The sequence below is a fragment of the Lontra canadensis genome, unplaced genomic scaffold (genome assembly GCF_010015895.1).
Source record: "Lontra canadensis isolate GAN:19392208 unplaced genomic scaffold, GSC_riverotter_1.0 scaffold1, whole genome shotgun sequence".
Classification (NCBI taxonomy): Eukaryota; Metazoa; Chordata; class Mammalia; order Carnivora; family Mustelidae; genus Lontra; species Lontra canadensis.
Window position 1 is genome coordinate 12,963,875 of NW_022630995.1, and position 15,930 is coordinate 12,979,804.

At 38.0% G+C, this 15,930-nt stretch overlaps 1 protein-coding gene across 3 annotated transcripts in view; it reads right to left on the reverse strand.

Moving 5' to 3' along the window:
* STAP1 (signal transducing adaptor family member 1) overlaps positions 1-15,261 on the reverse strand; it is a 31,078-nt gene extending 15,817 nt beyond the window's left edge. For 2 of the 3 annotated variants that reach the window (XM_032848090.1, XM_032847939.1), the window contains exons 1-3: positions 15,056-15,261; positions 7,179-7,250; positions 2,005-2,118 (exon numbers count right to left, since the gene is read on the reverse strand). In XM_032848090.1, coding sequence (XP_032703981.1) covers positions 2,005-2,118; positions 7,179-7,250; positions 15,056-15,175 — 306 coding nt within the window. In that variant the 5' untranslated portion in view covers positions 15,176-15,261. The remainder of the gene's footprint in view (positions 1-2,004; positions 2,119-7,178; positions 7,251-15,055) is intronic. The other variant, XM_032848012.1, reaches the window with a different exon arrangement.
* Between the last annotated feature and the right edge of the window lie 669 nt (positions 15,262-15,930).

Below are 15,930 nucleotides of genomic sequence, written 5' to 3' on the forward strand. Positions count from 1 at the left end.
TTTAAGTTCTAGACACTATTCTAGGTACTGGTTTGCATCAGAGAACAAAACAAAAATCCTTGTTCTGATGAAATTTGGGGTCTAGCAAGGAATAATAAGTCATAAATATAATTGTGAGTAAATGGTACAGCTTCAGAAGGAATTAAATGGGAGAATAAAATGTATAGCAGTGTAAAAGATATTGGGAATGTCTTGAGGGGTTCGGGGATGGGAAAAGGATTGCAATTTTAATAAAGCGGTTCAGGCAGATCTCAGTAAGAGGGTTACATCTGAGTAAAGACTTACTTCTGGATGAAGAAACCAAGGCACAAAGAGGTTAAGTGACTTGCCTATGGTTACACAGCTAATGAATAAAATAGCCAGAAATCAACCCTACGTTTCTGACTCCAATCTTGTGTTCTTAACCACCGCATCAGAATCATGTGTGAAGCTTGCTTAAGACAAAGATTCTGAGGCTCAGGGTTAGGGGCAGGGCCTAGATTTCCTAAGTAAAATGATTTCTAGTCCAGCAGTCCCCTTATTTGTGTGAATACATTGCAAGATCCCCAGTGGAGGCCTGACACCACAGATGGTACTGAACACTATATATACACCATGTTTTTTTCTTATAGGTACATACCTATGATAAAGTTTTATTTATAAATTAGACACAGTAAGAGATTAACAACAATAATGTAATAAAGCAATTATAACGATAGTCTGTAATAAAAGTTCTGTGAATGTGATCTTTCTCTCAAAAAATCTTATTTTGCTGGGGTGCCTGGGTGGTTCAGTCCATTAAGCGTTCAGTTCTTGATTTTGGCTCAGGTCGTGGGAGGTCATGGATCAAGCCCGGCATCAGGCTCCCCGTCAGTGTGGAATCTCCTTGAGATTCTCTCTCTCTCCCCTCCTTCCCCTTCCCCCACTCGTGCTTTCTCTCTCTCTCAAAACACATAAATAAAATCTTAAAAAACAATCTTATTGTACTCTACTCACCCATCTTCTTGTGATGATATGAGCTGATAAAATACCTAGGTGAGGAAATGATATGAATGACATAGGCACTGTGACAGAGTGGTGGGTTACTATGGTCCCTCTGATAACAGGTCAGAAGGAGGATCACCTGCTCCCGGACCACGGCTGACCACAGGTCACTGCAATCACTTCAAGTGGAGACTATGGTTCTGTGAATCTTATGATCAGAGCTTGCAAGACCAACTCCAACATCTTATTCAACGCCAAGGCATTCTCTTCATGCTATTACTATAGTTGTTGGTTGATTTTAATTGGCTCACTTTGAATGTCCATTCAAGAAAAACATTTTTTCTATGGAAGTTCTGGGTGTACAGTGACGACTTTAACAAACGAGATCTCTGCTCCTGTGAGGTTTAGAGTTGGATGAGTTGAATACCGTTTCACTGTGTATATCTAGCACACAGTTCTTTTTGGAGTTTTCCTAACTGTAACAATAATGTTCTTTATCATTTTTTTCCTTTTCTAATACAGAATCCAATCCAGGATCACACATCGCATATAGTTGTCACACTCCAATTTCCAAAACTGGCAACAGGTGTCCAGTGTTCCTTTGGCTTTTCTTACAGTGGTATTTTTGAATACTATAGGCCAACTGCCTTGCAAAATGTGTCTCGATTTGTGAAATATGGGTTTTTCTAATTTAGTGGTTCCCAACATGTATCATGTTGGACGTGTCTCAGATTCATCTGGGAAGTTGGTGAATGTCAATTCAAGAACAACTTTTTAAAAACACCAGATGGGATCTCTGACTTTGTTGGAGGACAGAAGTATATGGTTTCAACGTGCTTGTATACTAAACAAGGGAACATGCCCTTTCAAATCCCTATTTAGAAAACTGCAGTTTTTGGCAAAAGGCAAGAAATATTAACAAAGAATGAGACTTGTCAGCTCCTCTTAGAATTCCTCTTTATCTCAGCTGCTGGGCTGTGCAGCAGCCACTGCTATTTATAACTACAACTTGTTTCCAACTAATTGCTTCTCCTTACTCACCTTCAGTTGCACTTCCTCTTTTGGCAAAACAAGGGTGAATTTTGCACAATTCTTTACAGTTGAATTCTGGTCAGTAAGACATGTGAGGTCTATTAGGTCTAACTTGTCAACATACTGCAAAGATAAAGGCAATCTCATTAAATTATTTCCTGGGTAACATACACTAGGTCTGGCAGGCAGGAATAGAAGTCATCTCTTCCCTTCAACTGATTTGTGCCTTGCATGACGCCCTGGTTTTCAGCTGGGCGTTGCAACCCTTCTGAACCAAGAGGGCGTCTGGAAAATGTATTATGTGGCAGTGTGCTGGACCTGACTCATACAGGTTCAAAAAAGCTGATTTTTTATTTTTAGGAATTTTGCAAGCCAGTCGCTAAACACAGCCTTTATTAAGAATTAAATGATATAAACATAAAACTATTTTAAAACAAAGGTAATCAAATTCAAAACTCATTATTTTCCAATTATATTACTGGATAGTATTCCTGCTACACTCTTGAGGTTGTTTACACCTTCGCCTCTATTTGATGGAAATGCCATCTAATGGCACTACTGGACGTTTCTTCCCGATTCACTGAAGTCACACTGATAGGTTGAAATCAGCTATGATGGTGGAAGTATTTACATCCTGGAAATTGGCAAATCTTACAAATTAGGGCTTGATCTACTCTTTTGTTAGTTGTCCTAAGGGCCAGCAATTTTTTTTTTTTTCCTGCAGAGGCTAGGTAGAAAATGCATCTGGATTTGTGGACCACACAGAGTCTCTGTTACAAATTCCTATTATTGTTGTTGTTGTTTTAATACTTTGAAAGGGTCAAAAATATTCTTAGCTCATATTCTTTGAGCTCTTAGCTCAATTCAGGCCACTGGCTAGATTGGGCTCAAGGGCCACAGTTTGCTTGGCTCTGGTTGAGACATAAGAAAGTGAAGGAGAAAAATGTTAATAATGCAGGTGAAACTTTAAAATTTGTTGTGTCTGAAAGTTTTTCATTGTTAACAGAACAGAAAGTTGACAAAATATTCTTCCATAATTCAGAAACTATTGTTACTCAGAGAACTTGCCCATGTCACCGACAAAGAGATGACACACATAAATATTGCTTTGCTTTCCTCTTATTCATTAATGTAAACAAAAATATCACCAACGTTCATTTCAAACGTCATATTTAATGACAATAAATTTATTAGGGAAACAGCAGACTGGAAACAATTTCATTTGTCAAATCACGATTCAATTACAATCATAGTTGGCTATGGACCCGAATTCAGAAAAATCAATGAAAGTATTCTGTGAGAATCAATTGACTATATGGAAATTACAATAAAGAACATTGTGTATTTTATTTTTTTAACTGTGTACCACACATTCTTTTTATCAGTAATATTTACAATATATTTATATACATATATTCATAATACACAATTTTTTCCAGAATGCTGGACATTTATCACATGCCACTAGTTATGAGAATCCTATTAAGAAATTCCTATCTTATCCCAATACAATAAAAATACTTCTTCTGAACAACTGGTATATATGGGTTGGTCTGTATGCAACTGGGCAGACTTGCATTCTAGTAGTAGACCAGAACCACCTCCAGTAAGCGCAGTAAAGTTTTTATGGCATAATTTTTTCTGAATTAGCCTCATTCCTGACTTCCTTATATTTTCCTCTGTTTTGCCCAATATAACTTATTTTTCTATGTTCTTGTAGGTCTTGTTTTATTTTTCTGAATAAGGTAAGGCATAAAATGGGGCGCCTGGGTGGCTCAGTGGGTTAAGCCTCTGCCTTCGGCTCGGGTCCTGGGATCGAGCCCCGCGTCGGGCTCTCTGCTCAGCAGTGAGCCTGCTTCCTCCTCTCTCTGCCTGCCTCTCTGCCTACTTGTGATCTCTGTCTGTCAAATAAATAAATAAAATCTTTAAAAAAAAAAAAAGGTAAGGCATAAAAATAAGTAAATTTTTTTCCAGACCTATTCCTATGCTGATGGAAGTTAAGGGAAATTTGGGTTGGCCAACTCATTTTCAATGAACAAAGAGCTATTTAGAATGGAAGGGAAGGCACAAGGGAAGCAAGACAGAATTTCAAATTACACAAGATCTTTTTCCGATGGATTATCTACATCAAGCTAAGTGAATTTTGCTGAGACAAAGGAGGAAGCAACAGAGGAAGAAGTGGGCAAATTAGAGAGCTGTAAACTGATCTACTGATTAGAAGAAAGGAAGTTCTATCCTTTTTTTGAATTGTAGTGTTGAAAAGAGCCTTAAGGTCATCTGTCTAATCTACTGCCATCTGATGTCTGAACTCTCCTGCAGGGCATCCCTCCATGTAGCCATCCTCAAACAATATCTCAAACAAGAGGAAACTCATGCCTCCTATGCCACTCTTAGCAAGTTTTTCCTTGTTTTAATCCACAGTTATTTCTCTGGAGAATTTCCATCCATCGGTCCCAGTCCCCTTTCTCTATAATAACATGAAACAAATTCATGGGTTCTTTCATATGACCTCCCGATAGCCTTTCAAATAAAAGCAGCTTTAAATTCTTCCCCACTAACCGCTTAATATCTATAGTTCTCACCTGTTCTACCTCTGTGCTTTCTCCTGAGACTATCGACCAACACAGTTCCTAAAGCCTGCACCCTCTTTTAACAAAATTGGTAGACGGACAGTTCTGCGGTATTTCATTGTAACAGTCTCTTCATGGCATAATGGTTAAGAATTCAGGCTCAGGAGCAAGATCTGGATTTTACCCCTTTCATTCTCTGATCTTGCACAACTTCTGAATCCTGAAATTTGACTACTCTCATCTGGAAGTGGTGATTGAAACAGTACCCACTCTAGAGTTGTTTTGAGAATTAGATGAGATATCGCATATAAAATGTCTGAATGCAGGTGCCTGGGTGGCTCGGTTAAGTGTCTGCCTTTGGATCAGGTCATGATCCCAGGGTTCTGGAATCAAGTCCCATGTCAGGCTTCTCGCTCAGCGGGGAGTCTGCTTCTCTGCCCATCCCTTGGCTTGTGCATTTTCTCTCTCTCTCTCTCTCTCAAATAAGTAAACTTTTAAAAAACTAAAAAAATTATAAAACGTCTGAATGCTTACTATGTGCCAGCTATTTTCTTGTCTTTACGTTCACTACCTCGTTTAATCCTTTTGATAACCTCATGACACGGACTACCCTTTTCATCCTAATTTTAGAGATGTGAAAATACGCGTGCTGGACAAGACCTTTATTTGGTCCTCTAGGTTTACTTTTATCTACTCACCACACAGTGCTATGCACCAGGACAGAGACTGATGTGGACAACATCTGACTTCCTGTTGGGTGGGACCCTGGTTAACACTGGCAGATCAGAAGACTGAGGAGAATGAGCTATTTATGATCCCATACAATTGTTTCGTCAGTCAAAGGTCATACTCCTCTGAACACACTCATCTTCGCACACCTCTGTTCACTCTTCTCCCACTTTTTTAAATGCATCTTGGGCATAAGAGTAGGGTGCTGTTACTAGCCTCAAAGTTCTGCTCTACCCTTTGTGGTTTTCCTACATCCTGTCCACAGCTTTGAATATAGCATCATCATTATACTTCCTTCAAAAACGTCCAGTTTGAGGGGTGCCTGCCGGGCTCAGTCAGTAGAGCATGAACTCTTCATCTCGGGGATTTAAGCCCCATGTTTGCTGTAGAGATTACTTAAAAATACAATCTTAAAAAAAAAATGCCCAATTTGAGACGTCATCTGTTTGCTACCACTTCCCTGTCTGGTAGACTTGAGACACAGAGAGGTTAGGTAACTGGCCTGCAAACCCACAGTTAATGGCAGCAGGGCCATCATAAACACCCAGGCAGTCAGCCTGAAGAGCAGGTTGCCATCCCTAAGTGGTACCGCCTCCTGCCAGGGAGTGAGAGAGCAGTAACTGCTGGCTCGCTCGCCCACTTACGTGTGCTACACAAGGTGTAGGGCAGGGGCTGTCACAGGTTTACTGACATCAGTAAGCAGCTGGAAGGCACAACGGCAGAATTAGTTTTATTAAAATTTATTACGGTATTTGGAAACACCTTTACACAAGTCTTGCCTATCCAGAATTCCGGAGAAAGATGATTATTTTAAGTTTGTTTTTCGTTTTTTTGTGTTGTTTTTTAAATGACTTCTACTGAGTTTATGTAATGGCTCTGAAATGGCCCTGAAATGCGTCCGGGTGGAATACATCACAAAGGCTCTTTTTCTGTTCCTTTCTGTTATATCGGGACAGGTAATGATGATGCTCTAAGAACTGGGAACTACTACATCCATGGTCCAAAGTGTTTAAACAAGTGACTAGATCATAAAATCTTCTATGGGCGTAACATTCCAAGGTAGGCAAGCGTTTGGCATGAAAATGCTACATTTTATTTGTGGAAAAATGAAATACACTGTTTTCGATTTTTGTGGGAAAGTTGAAATATAAATCAATTATTTAAAATTACTACTAATAAATTAATCCCAGAATCTATTGTTATTCTCATGCTTAAGCTCTTAGCAGTCCTTATGTTTTTGTCTCCCTAGGACAATTAAATTGTGACATATCTTATGTTATAAGGCTTTGGGGGTCATCTAGTTCCTTTCAGATTGTAACTGCATGCTACAGCAAGATAAAAAGCTGGGGAAATTAAGGCTATCCCTTGGCATAAACAAGTTGTATTCAGATATCTGGTTAAAATATTCACATTTTAAGGCACCCCAGTGGTTCCGTCCGTTAAATATCTGCCTTAAGCTCAGGTCATGATCTCAGGGTCTAGGAATTAGAGCCCTGCGGAGTCGGCTTCTCCCTCTCTCTCTGCCCCTCCCCCTGCTTGTGCTCATGCTTTCTCTCTCTCTCTCTCTCTCAAGTAAATAAATAAAATCTTTAAAAAAATAAAATAAAAATTTCACGTTTCAACTAAGTTTCTATTATTGGAATCAAAAAGAAAAAAATTCAAAGTTAAAGACATGAGTTTATACCTTTTTCCCAGGTTCCCTGGAAATTTTACCATGGGTCTTATACCTGAAAGCCCCCACAGACATAATAAAAGTTCTTATTTGAAATTGGTTTTACTAGAATATCTTTACTTTCAGAAGACGGAAACCCCCAAATAAATAGGACTATATGCCAAGTCCATATTAGGAAAAACTGAATCAGCTGAATATGTTTTACTACTCACTGTTGGACTTTTTTTGTCAGAATAAAAGAAAAGTGTAGTTCCTCTCAGCTCTGTCCAGTAATGTTTATATTCCTGTGGGAAATAAATTATAAGCATTATTTCATTGGTATATTCAACTACTTTATTAATATTCTTTGTAACTTTCTTAATTGCTGTTTGATATAAGGTTCTTCTTTATCTTGAGTAAATCACCTAATTTTATGGCTTAATATTACATTTAGCTCTTGATTAAATCCTTCACAAATTTATTTTAGCATAAGATGTGAGGTAAGGATATAATTTGAGGTGTGTTTAAATAGATCATTTCTCAAAACGTTCCCCATTGATTTAAGACACTTGACTTTTTATGTAGGTTTCAGTGGAAGTTTGTCTCTGTAGTCATTTAAGGGACCAGGATAGGACAAGCATTAAATATCTACATTCCAGGGCAGCTGAAAGTATTGAATGGGTTGATAAATCTAAAGCACTTACGAGTACATGGCTCATCGTTTTGGTCAATAAATAGTATATGTTTATATAAATAAAGGCAATGTGAACAGTTCATAATCATAAAAATAATTTAACATCATCAAATCCAAACTTTGAAGTCCGAATTTCATTCACGTGGTGAACATTTCATTATTTCTACATTCACTTTATTATGGGTTCTATAGAAATACAAATTAAAAAAAAAAGAAATACAACTTTTTAAGTTTAAAAAATTTGTATGACCTAGTCTCATTTCACTCAAGTGAAACTTCATTTATATAAGGAGAATTTACATTTTATACGAAGACTGGCTGTATTACAAAAGAATGGCAAGGGGGGCTTGAGAATAAAATCCTTCCACATCTAAAGTCTAACCTTCATACCCAGCTCTTTCCAAAAGTATGTTTTTAAAAATTCCAGCTTCATAAACAGGATGACCATTCCTTCCTTTAGGGTTTAATAAGCTCAATTTTTATAACATGTGGATTATCTCAACTTATACTGAGAATTAATGTAGGGGAATTACACGAAATTTTTTTCTTGTGCTTATAAAATGTGAAGATACTTTTATATATTATGGTATTTTGTGTCTCTTTAATACTGAAATATTGTTTATTCTTTTTTTGACCAGCAAAATGTTTGTCACCTCTTCGGAATTTATATATGTCTTTTCTCAAATAATGGGAACTCTATAACCCATCTTGTTTTTATTTACCTTGGTTCCTTGGAAGCTCAAAATTAAATTCATTTTTGAATTACAAGGACCATCTTTCTCATGTTCTTAGTAGAACGTTTCCCCCTTTTTCTTCATGCCTGATAAAGTGCTATTTTAGTTAGCCTTTACTGTGTAAAATGCCACCCTAAAATTTAGCAGATTAAAATAGCAAATGTTTTCTATTTCTCATCATCCAGTGTCTGGTGATGATTCTTTGGGTATACCTCCCTGTGGCTGCTCTAGGGTGGTCTCACTCACTTGCCTGGGGTCTTAGCTGGGAATGCGGAGCTGAGAGTGATACAAGAAGAAATATATTTGGTCTTTGTCCCCCAGTTCCCGGCATAGAGATCCTAAAACTCGGAACTTCCTGAGTGACAGGAGAGCTTTTCTTATTCATAATGAGTCCCTTTACAGAATACCTGAATTTATACAAATGAGATAACATCGGTTGGGATGCCTGGATAGCTTCAGGGTAGGTCAGGCCTCCCGAACAACTGATTAATGGGTTGGAACTTTCAGCCCCACCCACCAGCCTCTGGGAAAAAAGGTGGGTGGGCTGGGAGATTTCAGTTTCATAAAAACTCTTCAACAATGTGATTTGATGAGATTCCTAATTAGTGAAAACATTCACGTGGTAAGAGGGTAGTGAGGCCCAATTTAATTCCGACAGGAACAAGGTGGGCTTCCAGACCTTGCCTTCAGGACTCTTCAACTGCCTGTTCTTTTGTATCCCTTACCAGTAAATATAAGTAAAGTGTCTTGCTGAGAGCTATGGGCCATTCTAGTAAATTATCAAATCTTAGGAGGGAGTCATGGGAACTTTCTTTTTTCCTTAAGATTTACTTATTTATTTATTTTAGAGAGAGAGAGCATGCCAGCTGGGGGAGAGGCTAAGGGAGAGGAAGAGACAGAATCCCAAGCAGACTTCCCACTGACCATGGAGCCTGATGCAGGGGTCAATCTCACAACCCTGATATGATGACCTGAGCCAAAATCAAGAGTCAGACATTTAACCGACTGAGTCACCCAGGCGCCCAAGCACTCTTTATTTACAATGAGTTGGTGAGAATTATGGGAGGCCTGGAACTTATAATTGGTGATGGAAGTGGAGGGCAGCCTTGTAGGACTGAGCCCTTAAATAAGCTATGGGGTCTGCACTAAGTCTGGATAGGTAGTGTCAGAATTAAGCTGAATTGTCGAACACCCATTTGGTGTCCAGAGAAACAGAGAAGTGGTTGTTGGTGTTGGAAAACCCCCCACTGAGAAAACTGGAGTCTCACTCCATAGGGTCTTGTCTCCAGTCAGGTAACCTAGACTTGTTCACACACTGGCAGAAGGATTCCCAGGAACAAGAGAGGGCAAGCCCCAATGGGTGAGTACTTTCTAATCTGCTTTTGTCACATTTACCAAAGTGTGACCCAGTCCAGATTTCAAGGGGTAGGTAGAAAAATGAATGCAATCTCTTTATGGAAGAGCAGAAAAGTCACATTTCAAATGGAAAGGCATACAGTGAGGCTTGAAAAAATTGGTCATATTACTGTAGCAATCTACCTCAGGGGCAGAGCTGGAACATGGCACAAGTTTCTTTGTTCAGGACCTGTGGTCTTTCCACTCCCTCCTACCTGCTAATTGACAGCCGGCTATAATGTAATGCCTCCTGGGCCAAGAACAAATTAACAAAGACCCCTTCAAAGGGACATAGGAGGGGCGCGTGGGTGGCTCAGTGGGTTGAGGCCTCTGCCTTCAGCTCAGGTCATGGTCCCAGGGTCCTGGGATCAAGCCCTGCATCTCACTCTCTGCTCAGCAGGGAGTCTGCTTCCCCCCCCTGCCCCTCTCTCTGCCTGCATCTCTGCCTACTTGTGATCTCTCTCTGTCAAATAAATAAATAAAAATCTTAAAAAAAAAAGTTTGGCTTGAGAAGTTGCTAATATCTAATATCTATGCTAATATCTAATATGCTAATATCTCTATGATCAGGCAGATATTCTGTAAAAACCATGAGAGCATCTAGTCACTGTGTTGAAAAATACTTGAATTTTCTCAGGTTTGACTTTTGATTAGTAATAAAACAATTCAAATTTGAGGACAGGAGCTTCTTTTTTTAAATTGTATCTTCTTTCAAGGCATTCACATTCTGCTCTAGTGGTAAGCCTCTGCAACACGAGTAGCAGGTCAAAGCTACACTGTATTTTGGGACTAGGATGTGGGTGATGGAGACTGGGAAGGGATCAGAATGCCGGCATTTTAGTTGGAGAACTTAACAACAGGTTGTATAGTTTTACTGGAGTATGACATCTAAGATCAGATTCAAACTGGAGATTCTATGATTCTTGGAGGAAAAGAAAAGCAATCGAAACCCCTCAAGTCAAAGTCTACCACTCTCTTCATCTTCTTAATTAGCCTCATGAATATTAACCTGCTATAGATAGAAAAACTAAAATTACTAACAGCCAAAGTTTATTGATTTTTTTCTGTATGTACAGACAGACATCCATCTGTGCTTCTAAGAAAAATTACAGAGGTGTTTAGTCATGAGAGAATGATATGAACTGAGTAGAAATAATCAGGGAAAAATAAGAATTTTACTGATGGAGGCGCCTGGGTGGCTCAGTTGGTTAAGTGTCTAACTCTTGGTTTGGGCTCAGAACGTGATCTCAGGGTTTTGGGATGGAGCCCTATGTAGGACTCCGTGCTTAGTACAGAGTCTGCTTGTCCCCCTCTCTCCCCCTCTGCTCATTTCCCAGCTCTAAATAAAATCTTAAAAAAAAAAAAAAGAGTTTTACTGGTAAACAAACATACAGATTCATGGAAAGGATTAAAGAGGGTTTATTAAGTACAGGAAGAAGCAAGAACAAAGGCACTGAGTTGATAGTCAAGGCAGCCTAGAGGAAAAGAAAGATTACAAACAGCTGTAGGTCCTGTGAACTCCAACCACAGCTACAAACCTAAGAACAGATCAAACCTGTATTCAGAATGCAGAGATCTTAGTCCTGATTTAGTTTCTGATAAGCTCTTATTTAGTTTCTGATAAGCTCTGAGTCATCTATAAATATCAATCTCAATAATTAATACCTCGGTATATATCTATACATATCATAGAGACATATGTAAATATTTTAAAAATTAATTTTGAAGAACACAATTTTGAATGAAATACATTGAACACATTCTTATATTCAGGCTGATAAGATATAGTATACACACTTTTTTTTTTTAAGATTTTATTTAGTTATTTGACAGACAGAGATCACAAATAGGCAGAGAGGCAGCCAGAGAGAGAGGAGGGGAAGCAGGCTCCCTGCTGAGCAGAGAGCCTGATGCGGGGCTGGATCCCAGGACCCTGGGATCATGAACTGAGCCGAAGGCAGAGGCTTTAACCCACTGAGCCACCCAGGTGCCCCCACACTGTTTTTAATTTAGCATATCACAGACTGAATAAACGATGAGATATTGCCCAAGCTTTCTCTTATTTTCAAGCAGTTCCAGAAAAATGAGAACTTTCCCCATTTGCAAGAACTGCGTTTACATTGGAGTCCTGCCGTGGCACTTAATACCTCTTATTATCAGATAAATCTTCCTGATCAATCCAAAATTCTAGGGTGGCTTAAGTAAGTCTTCTCCATGAAGATTATCTATTTTTAATGGGTTCTTGACCTAGAATCCATGGACTTTCTGAAACTGCATTTAAAATGGTATTTGTTGGCACCTTTTCCTAGGGGCAAAGTTCCTTAAATTCTTAAAAGTGCCCCTGTCGGGACACCTGGGTGGCTCAGTTGGTTAAGCAGCTGCCTTCAGCTCAGGTCATGATCCCAGCGTCCTGGGATCGAGTCCCGCATCGGGCTCCTTGCTCTGCAGGGAGCCTGCTTCTCCCTTTGCCTCTGCCTGCCATTCTGGCTGCCTGTGCTCGCTCTCTCTCCCTCTCTCTCTGACAAATAAATAAAATCTTTAAAAAAAAAAAAAAAGTGCCCCTGTCACCAAACAGCTAAGAAACACCTCTAAATGTGTGATCTCCTTAAAGACTAGGTTATTTCTCGGTTATGTTTTCTCTAGTTAAATGTTTTGAATTCCTTCAGCAAAGACCCCAGCTGAATGTTCTGCAGAGCTTCCCAACTTCTTCGAGCCCATTTTCTTTGAAGATAACCTTTTATTACCCCTGACTCACCCTCACTTTCGAAGGTTCCCCTGGCACTTTACTTCTGCTTGCCTGGAAATCCCACTATTTTCCTTAGCTTTTTCTCCCAGCTTTTGTTTTCTAGTACTCTAGCCCTGTGGTTCTCCTTTGAGCCATATTAACAGTTGATCCTTGAACAACACAATGAAGATTAGGGATGCTGACCCTCCTGCACAGTTGAAAATTGTGTATCACTTGGGACTCCAGAAAAACTTAACTTCAAATGCCCACTGTTGGCCGGAGGCCTTGCCAGTAACATAAATAGTTGTTTAACACATACTTTATATGTTATATGTATTATATATTTTGTCCTTATAATAAAGTAAGCTAGAGAAAAGAAAATGTTGGGCGCCTGGGTGGCTCAGTGGGTTAAACCTCTGCCTTTACTACACTGTACTATATTTATAAAAAAAAAAAAATCTGGGGTGCCTGGGTGGCTCAGAAGTTTAATCCTCTGCTTTTGGCTCGGGTCATGATCTCAGGGTCCTGGGATCGAGCCTCACATCGGGCTCTCTGCTCAGCAGGGAGCCTGCTTCTCCCTCTCTCTGCCTACTTGTGATTTCTGTCAAATAAATAAATAAAATCTTTAAAAAAAAAATCTAAGTGTAAGTGGATTGGACCTGTGCAGTTCAAACCCATGCTGTTTAAGGGTCAACTGTACTTATGGACTTAAAACTGATTTTAGTATGTTAAGAAAAATTTGACAAATAATGAAATGGAAGGAGAATGAATCTAATCTTTAGTGTAAACCAGGTATTTTATATATCTCTTTAATCCTTGAAACCACCCTATAAGTCGACATTATTGCTGTCCTCTTGGTCTCTTCTCCTTGACATACACGTAAAAGATATGTTGCTATGAATTCAAGTGGAAACACAACCTAACTTTATCAGAAATATTTATAGCTATACTTTAGTCTTTCCATTTCAAAGCACGCTAAGAACAGGTAGAGTAGCAATCAGGTAAGGGAGTCATCCCTCCTTACCATGAACTAAGCCTCTTGAAGGTAGGGTCTTTATGTTGTTTATATTCTCTAGAAATCAGTATGATGCTTGGTGCATAGGAGACATACAATAAACGTTGCCTGAATGAATAAATTAATTGAGCACCTGTTGTATCCCAGACATAGTACCTTGTGTAGTAAGTTGTATTTTTCCCATTTTATAGTTTGAGAAAATTGAACTTCAAGGAGATAGAGTAACTTGTACAAGATCACAAGCTGTTTAAGTGGCAAAACCATTAGGTAAAGACATATTTTACTGGCTCTAAAATCCTTTTTCTATTAACCATACCAGTGGAATGCCTTCTTTAAATACTTTTTAAAACCCTTCAGAACAGTTATTATGAATACTTTGATAGATATTTAATGAATAACCAAACTTAAATTACAAATTAGAAGTTTTGCTTTCCCAATTCCAGTTTCCTGGCAAAGTGTAACAACGTGGCTAACCTGTTGTAACAAGATAGAATTCACTTTGAAAGCATAAAGAAGGGAAAAATATTCTAACGTAGCTGCCAAATTTACTAATACATGTTTAACACCCATAACAGAATATAAACTACCATGTCTTTGCAAAAAATCCCGAATGTGCTATTATAGATATTTTCACACACACAATTTTTCTGTTAATAAATCTTCAGAAAATATATCTTATTACCATTATTAGACATTCCTTATGACATTCTTTGAAACACTTACTTTTTTACTTTGTTGCTATTAAAATTTCATAAAATTTGACCTAACTTAATTATTTCATTTTTTGTTAGTAACAAGCACTTTCACATTTATTTCTTTCATTAATTTCAAATCTCCATAATTAGTATAATAAAAACTGATTTTAACTAATTATAAGTTTTCATTTTTACATTTTAAAAATACAAAACACTTTCTGCATTTTCTTAGAGTAAATGTATTTATGTTGCTTAGTTTACGTATTACCCATACTGTACCTACATACTAGCTTTTCAAGTAACTATGTTAATGTTTTTAGAATATTGAACTATGCATAATGCTAACAGTATCAGTTTAATCATTTTCATAATTTTTTTTACAAAAGTTAACTATTAAAAATAATTTTATCATTACTGGTAAACTTCAAATAACTGAGAGTAGAAGCACACAGCTCAGCTTCAGTTGTAATATGTTATCTTAATGGTATACATCATTGTGGAAGCATACTAGAAAATTGCAGAAAAAATACAGGAAACATTTTAACTTCTAAGCTGAAATCTGTAATATTTAAATAAATTCTTTGGAAATGTGGCTTTTATTAATTTTTTTTACATAGTAACAACAGTAGAACGTTATATTACATATAACACAAATATATATACATGTATGTGTTTAAGCCATACATTGTCTTTAAATTACGCAAAATTGGCATCACATTTCTGAGCTCAAGGAAGAAGGTTTAATCGCAACAGAAACAAGGAGGACCTTGTCACATCATATCAAATCACCATGAAATAACTTTTGTATTAAGACAGAAACTACTAGTTTAACGTTATCATCTATGGACTTACCTGGTATTCTGACCTCTTGACTAACAAAAACCCTTCAAAATACAAAGGTAGAGCAGTAATCTTTAACCTTTCTTGGAAGATCCTGCGAGGGGCTGGTTTCGGGGGGTTCTTAGCCATCATACCCTCTCAGTATGTCGTTTGATTTCAACTATATCCAGTCTCAAAATGAGATCTCCTGTGTGAGAGGAAAAAGCAACTGTTCAAAGAGGAAGTCCCAACTTGGTATTTAACCACCAACAGTAGACACACACACACACACACACACACACACACACACACACAAACACTTCTTTTTTTTCCTTTACTTTTCATAAGGTGAGAAAGAACAGGCATAGACCAACTTTGAAAGGGCAACTTCTGGTAAACTTAGAATAGGATTACAGTAGCAAAACAAACAGAAGATTAACGTCACCAGGGGATGAAAAGAACCAATGTGGTGATGATGGACTTTGGAGGAGTCATCAAGGTCACACTGTTTTCTTCCACCTTTTTTGTTTATTGCTTTCCATTTTCATCCCTAGAAGACAAGACTTGAATTAGCTCCACTTGATTAAAAATCACTTGTTAATCTTTTAGGGCTGAGCTTGCTTACTTTTTTTTTTTTTTTTTAATGGAGTTCCTTATCCTATGCCCATTTTGATGGTCCTCTAAATACAAACCACAGGTATGGGAACATGGGATTTTTTATATTTTGTCAGTAAGAATTTTGAGTTTGTGGGTTACCAGTTGATACTTGGCGAAATGTGTTTGGCAGAGAAAACTATAATATTTCACACTTTTAGTTTGTTCTTTTATGCTTTCTGAGTTGTGGGTCACTGATGCTATGATGCATAGATGGGGTCTGTACAATTATCTAGTGTGATTTAGAGAGCCAC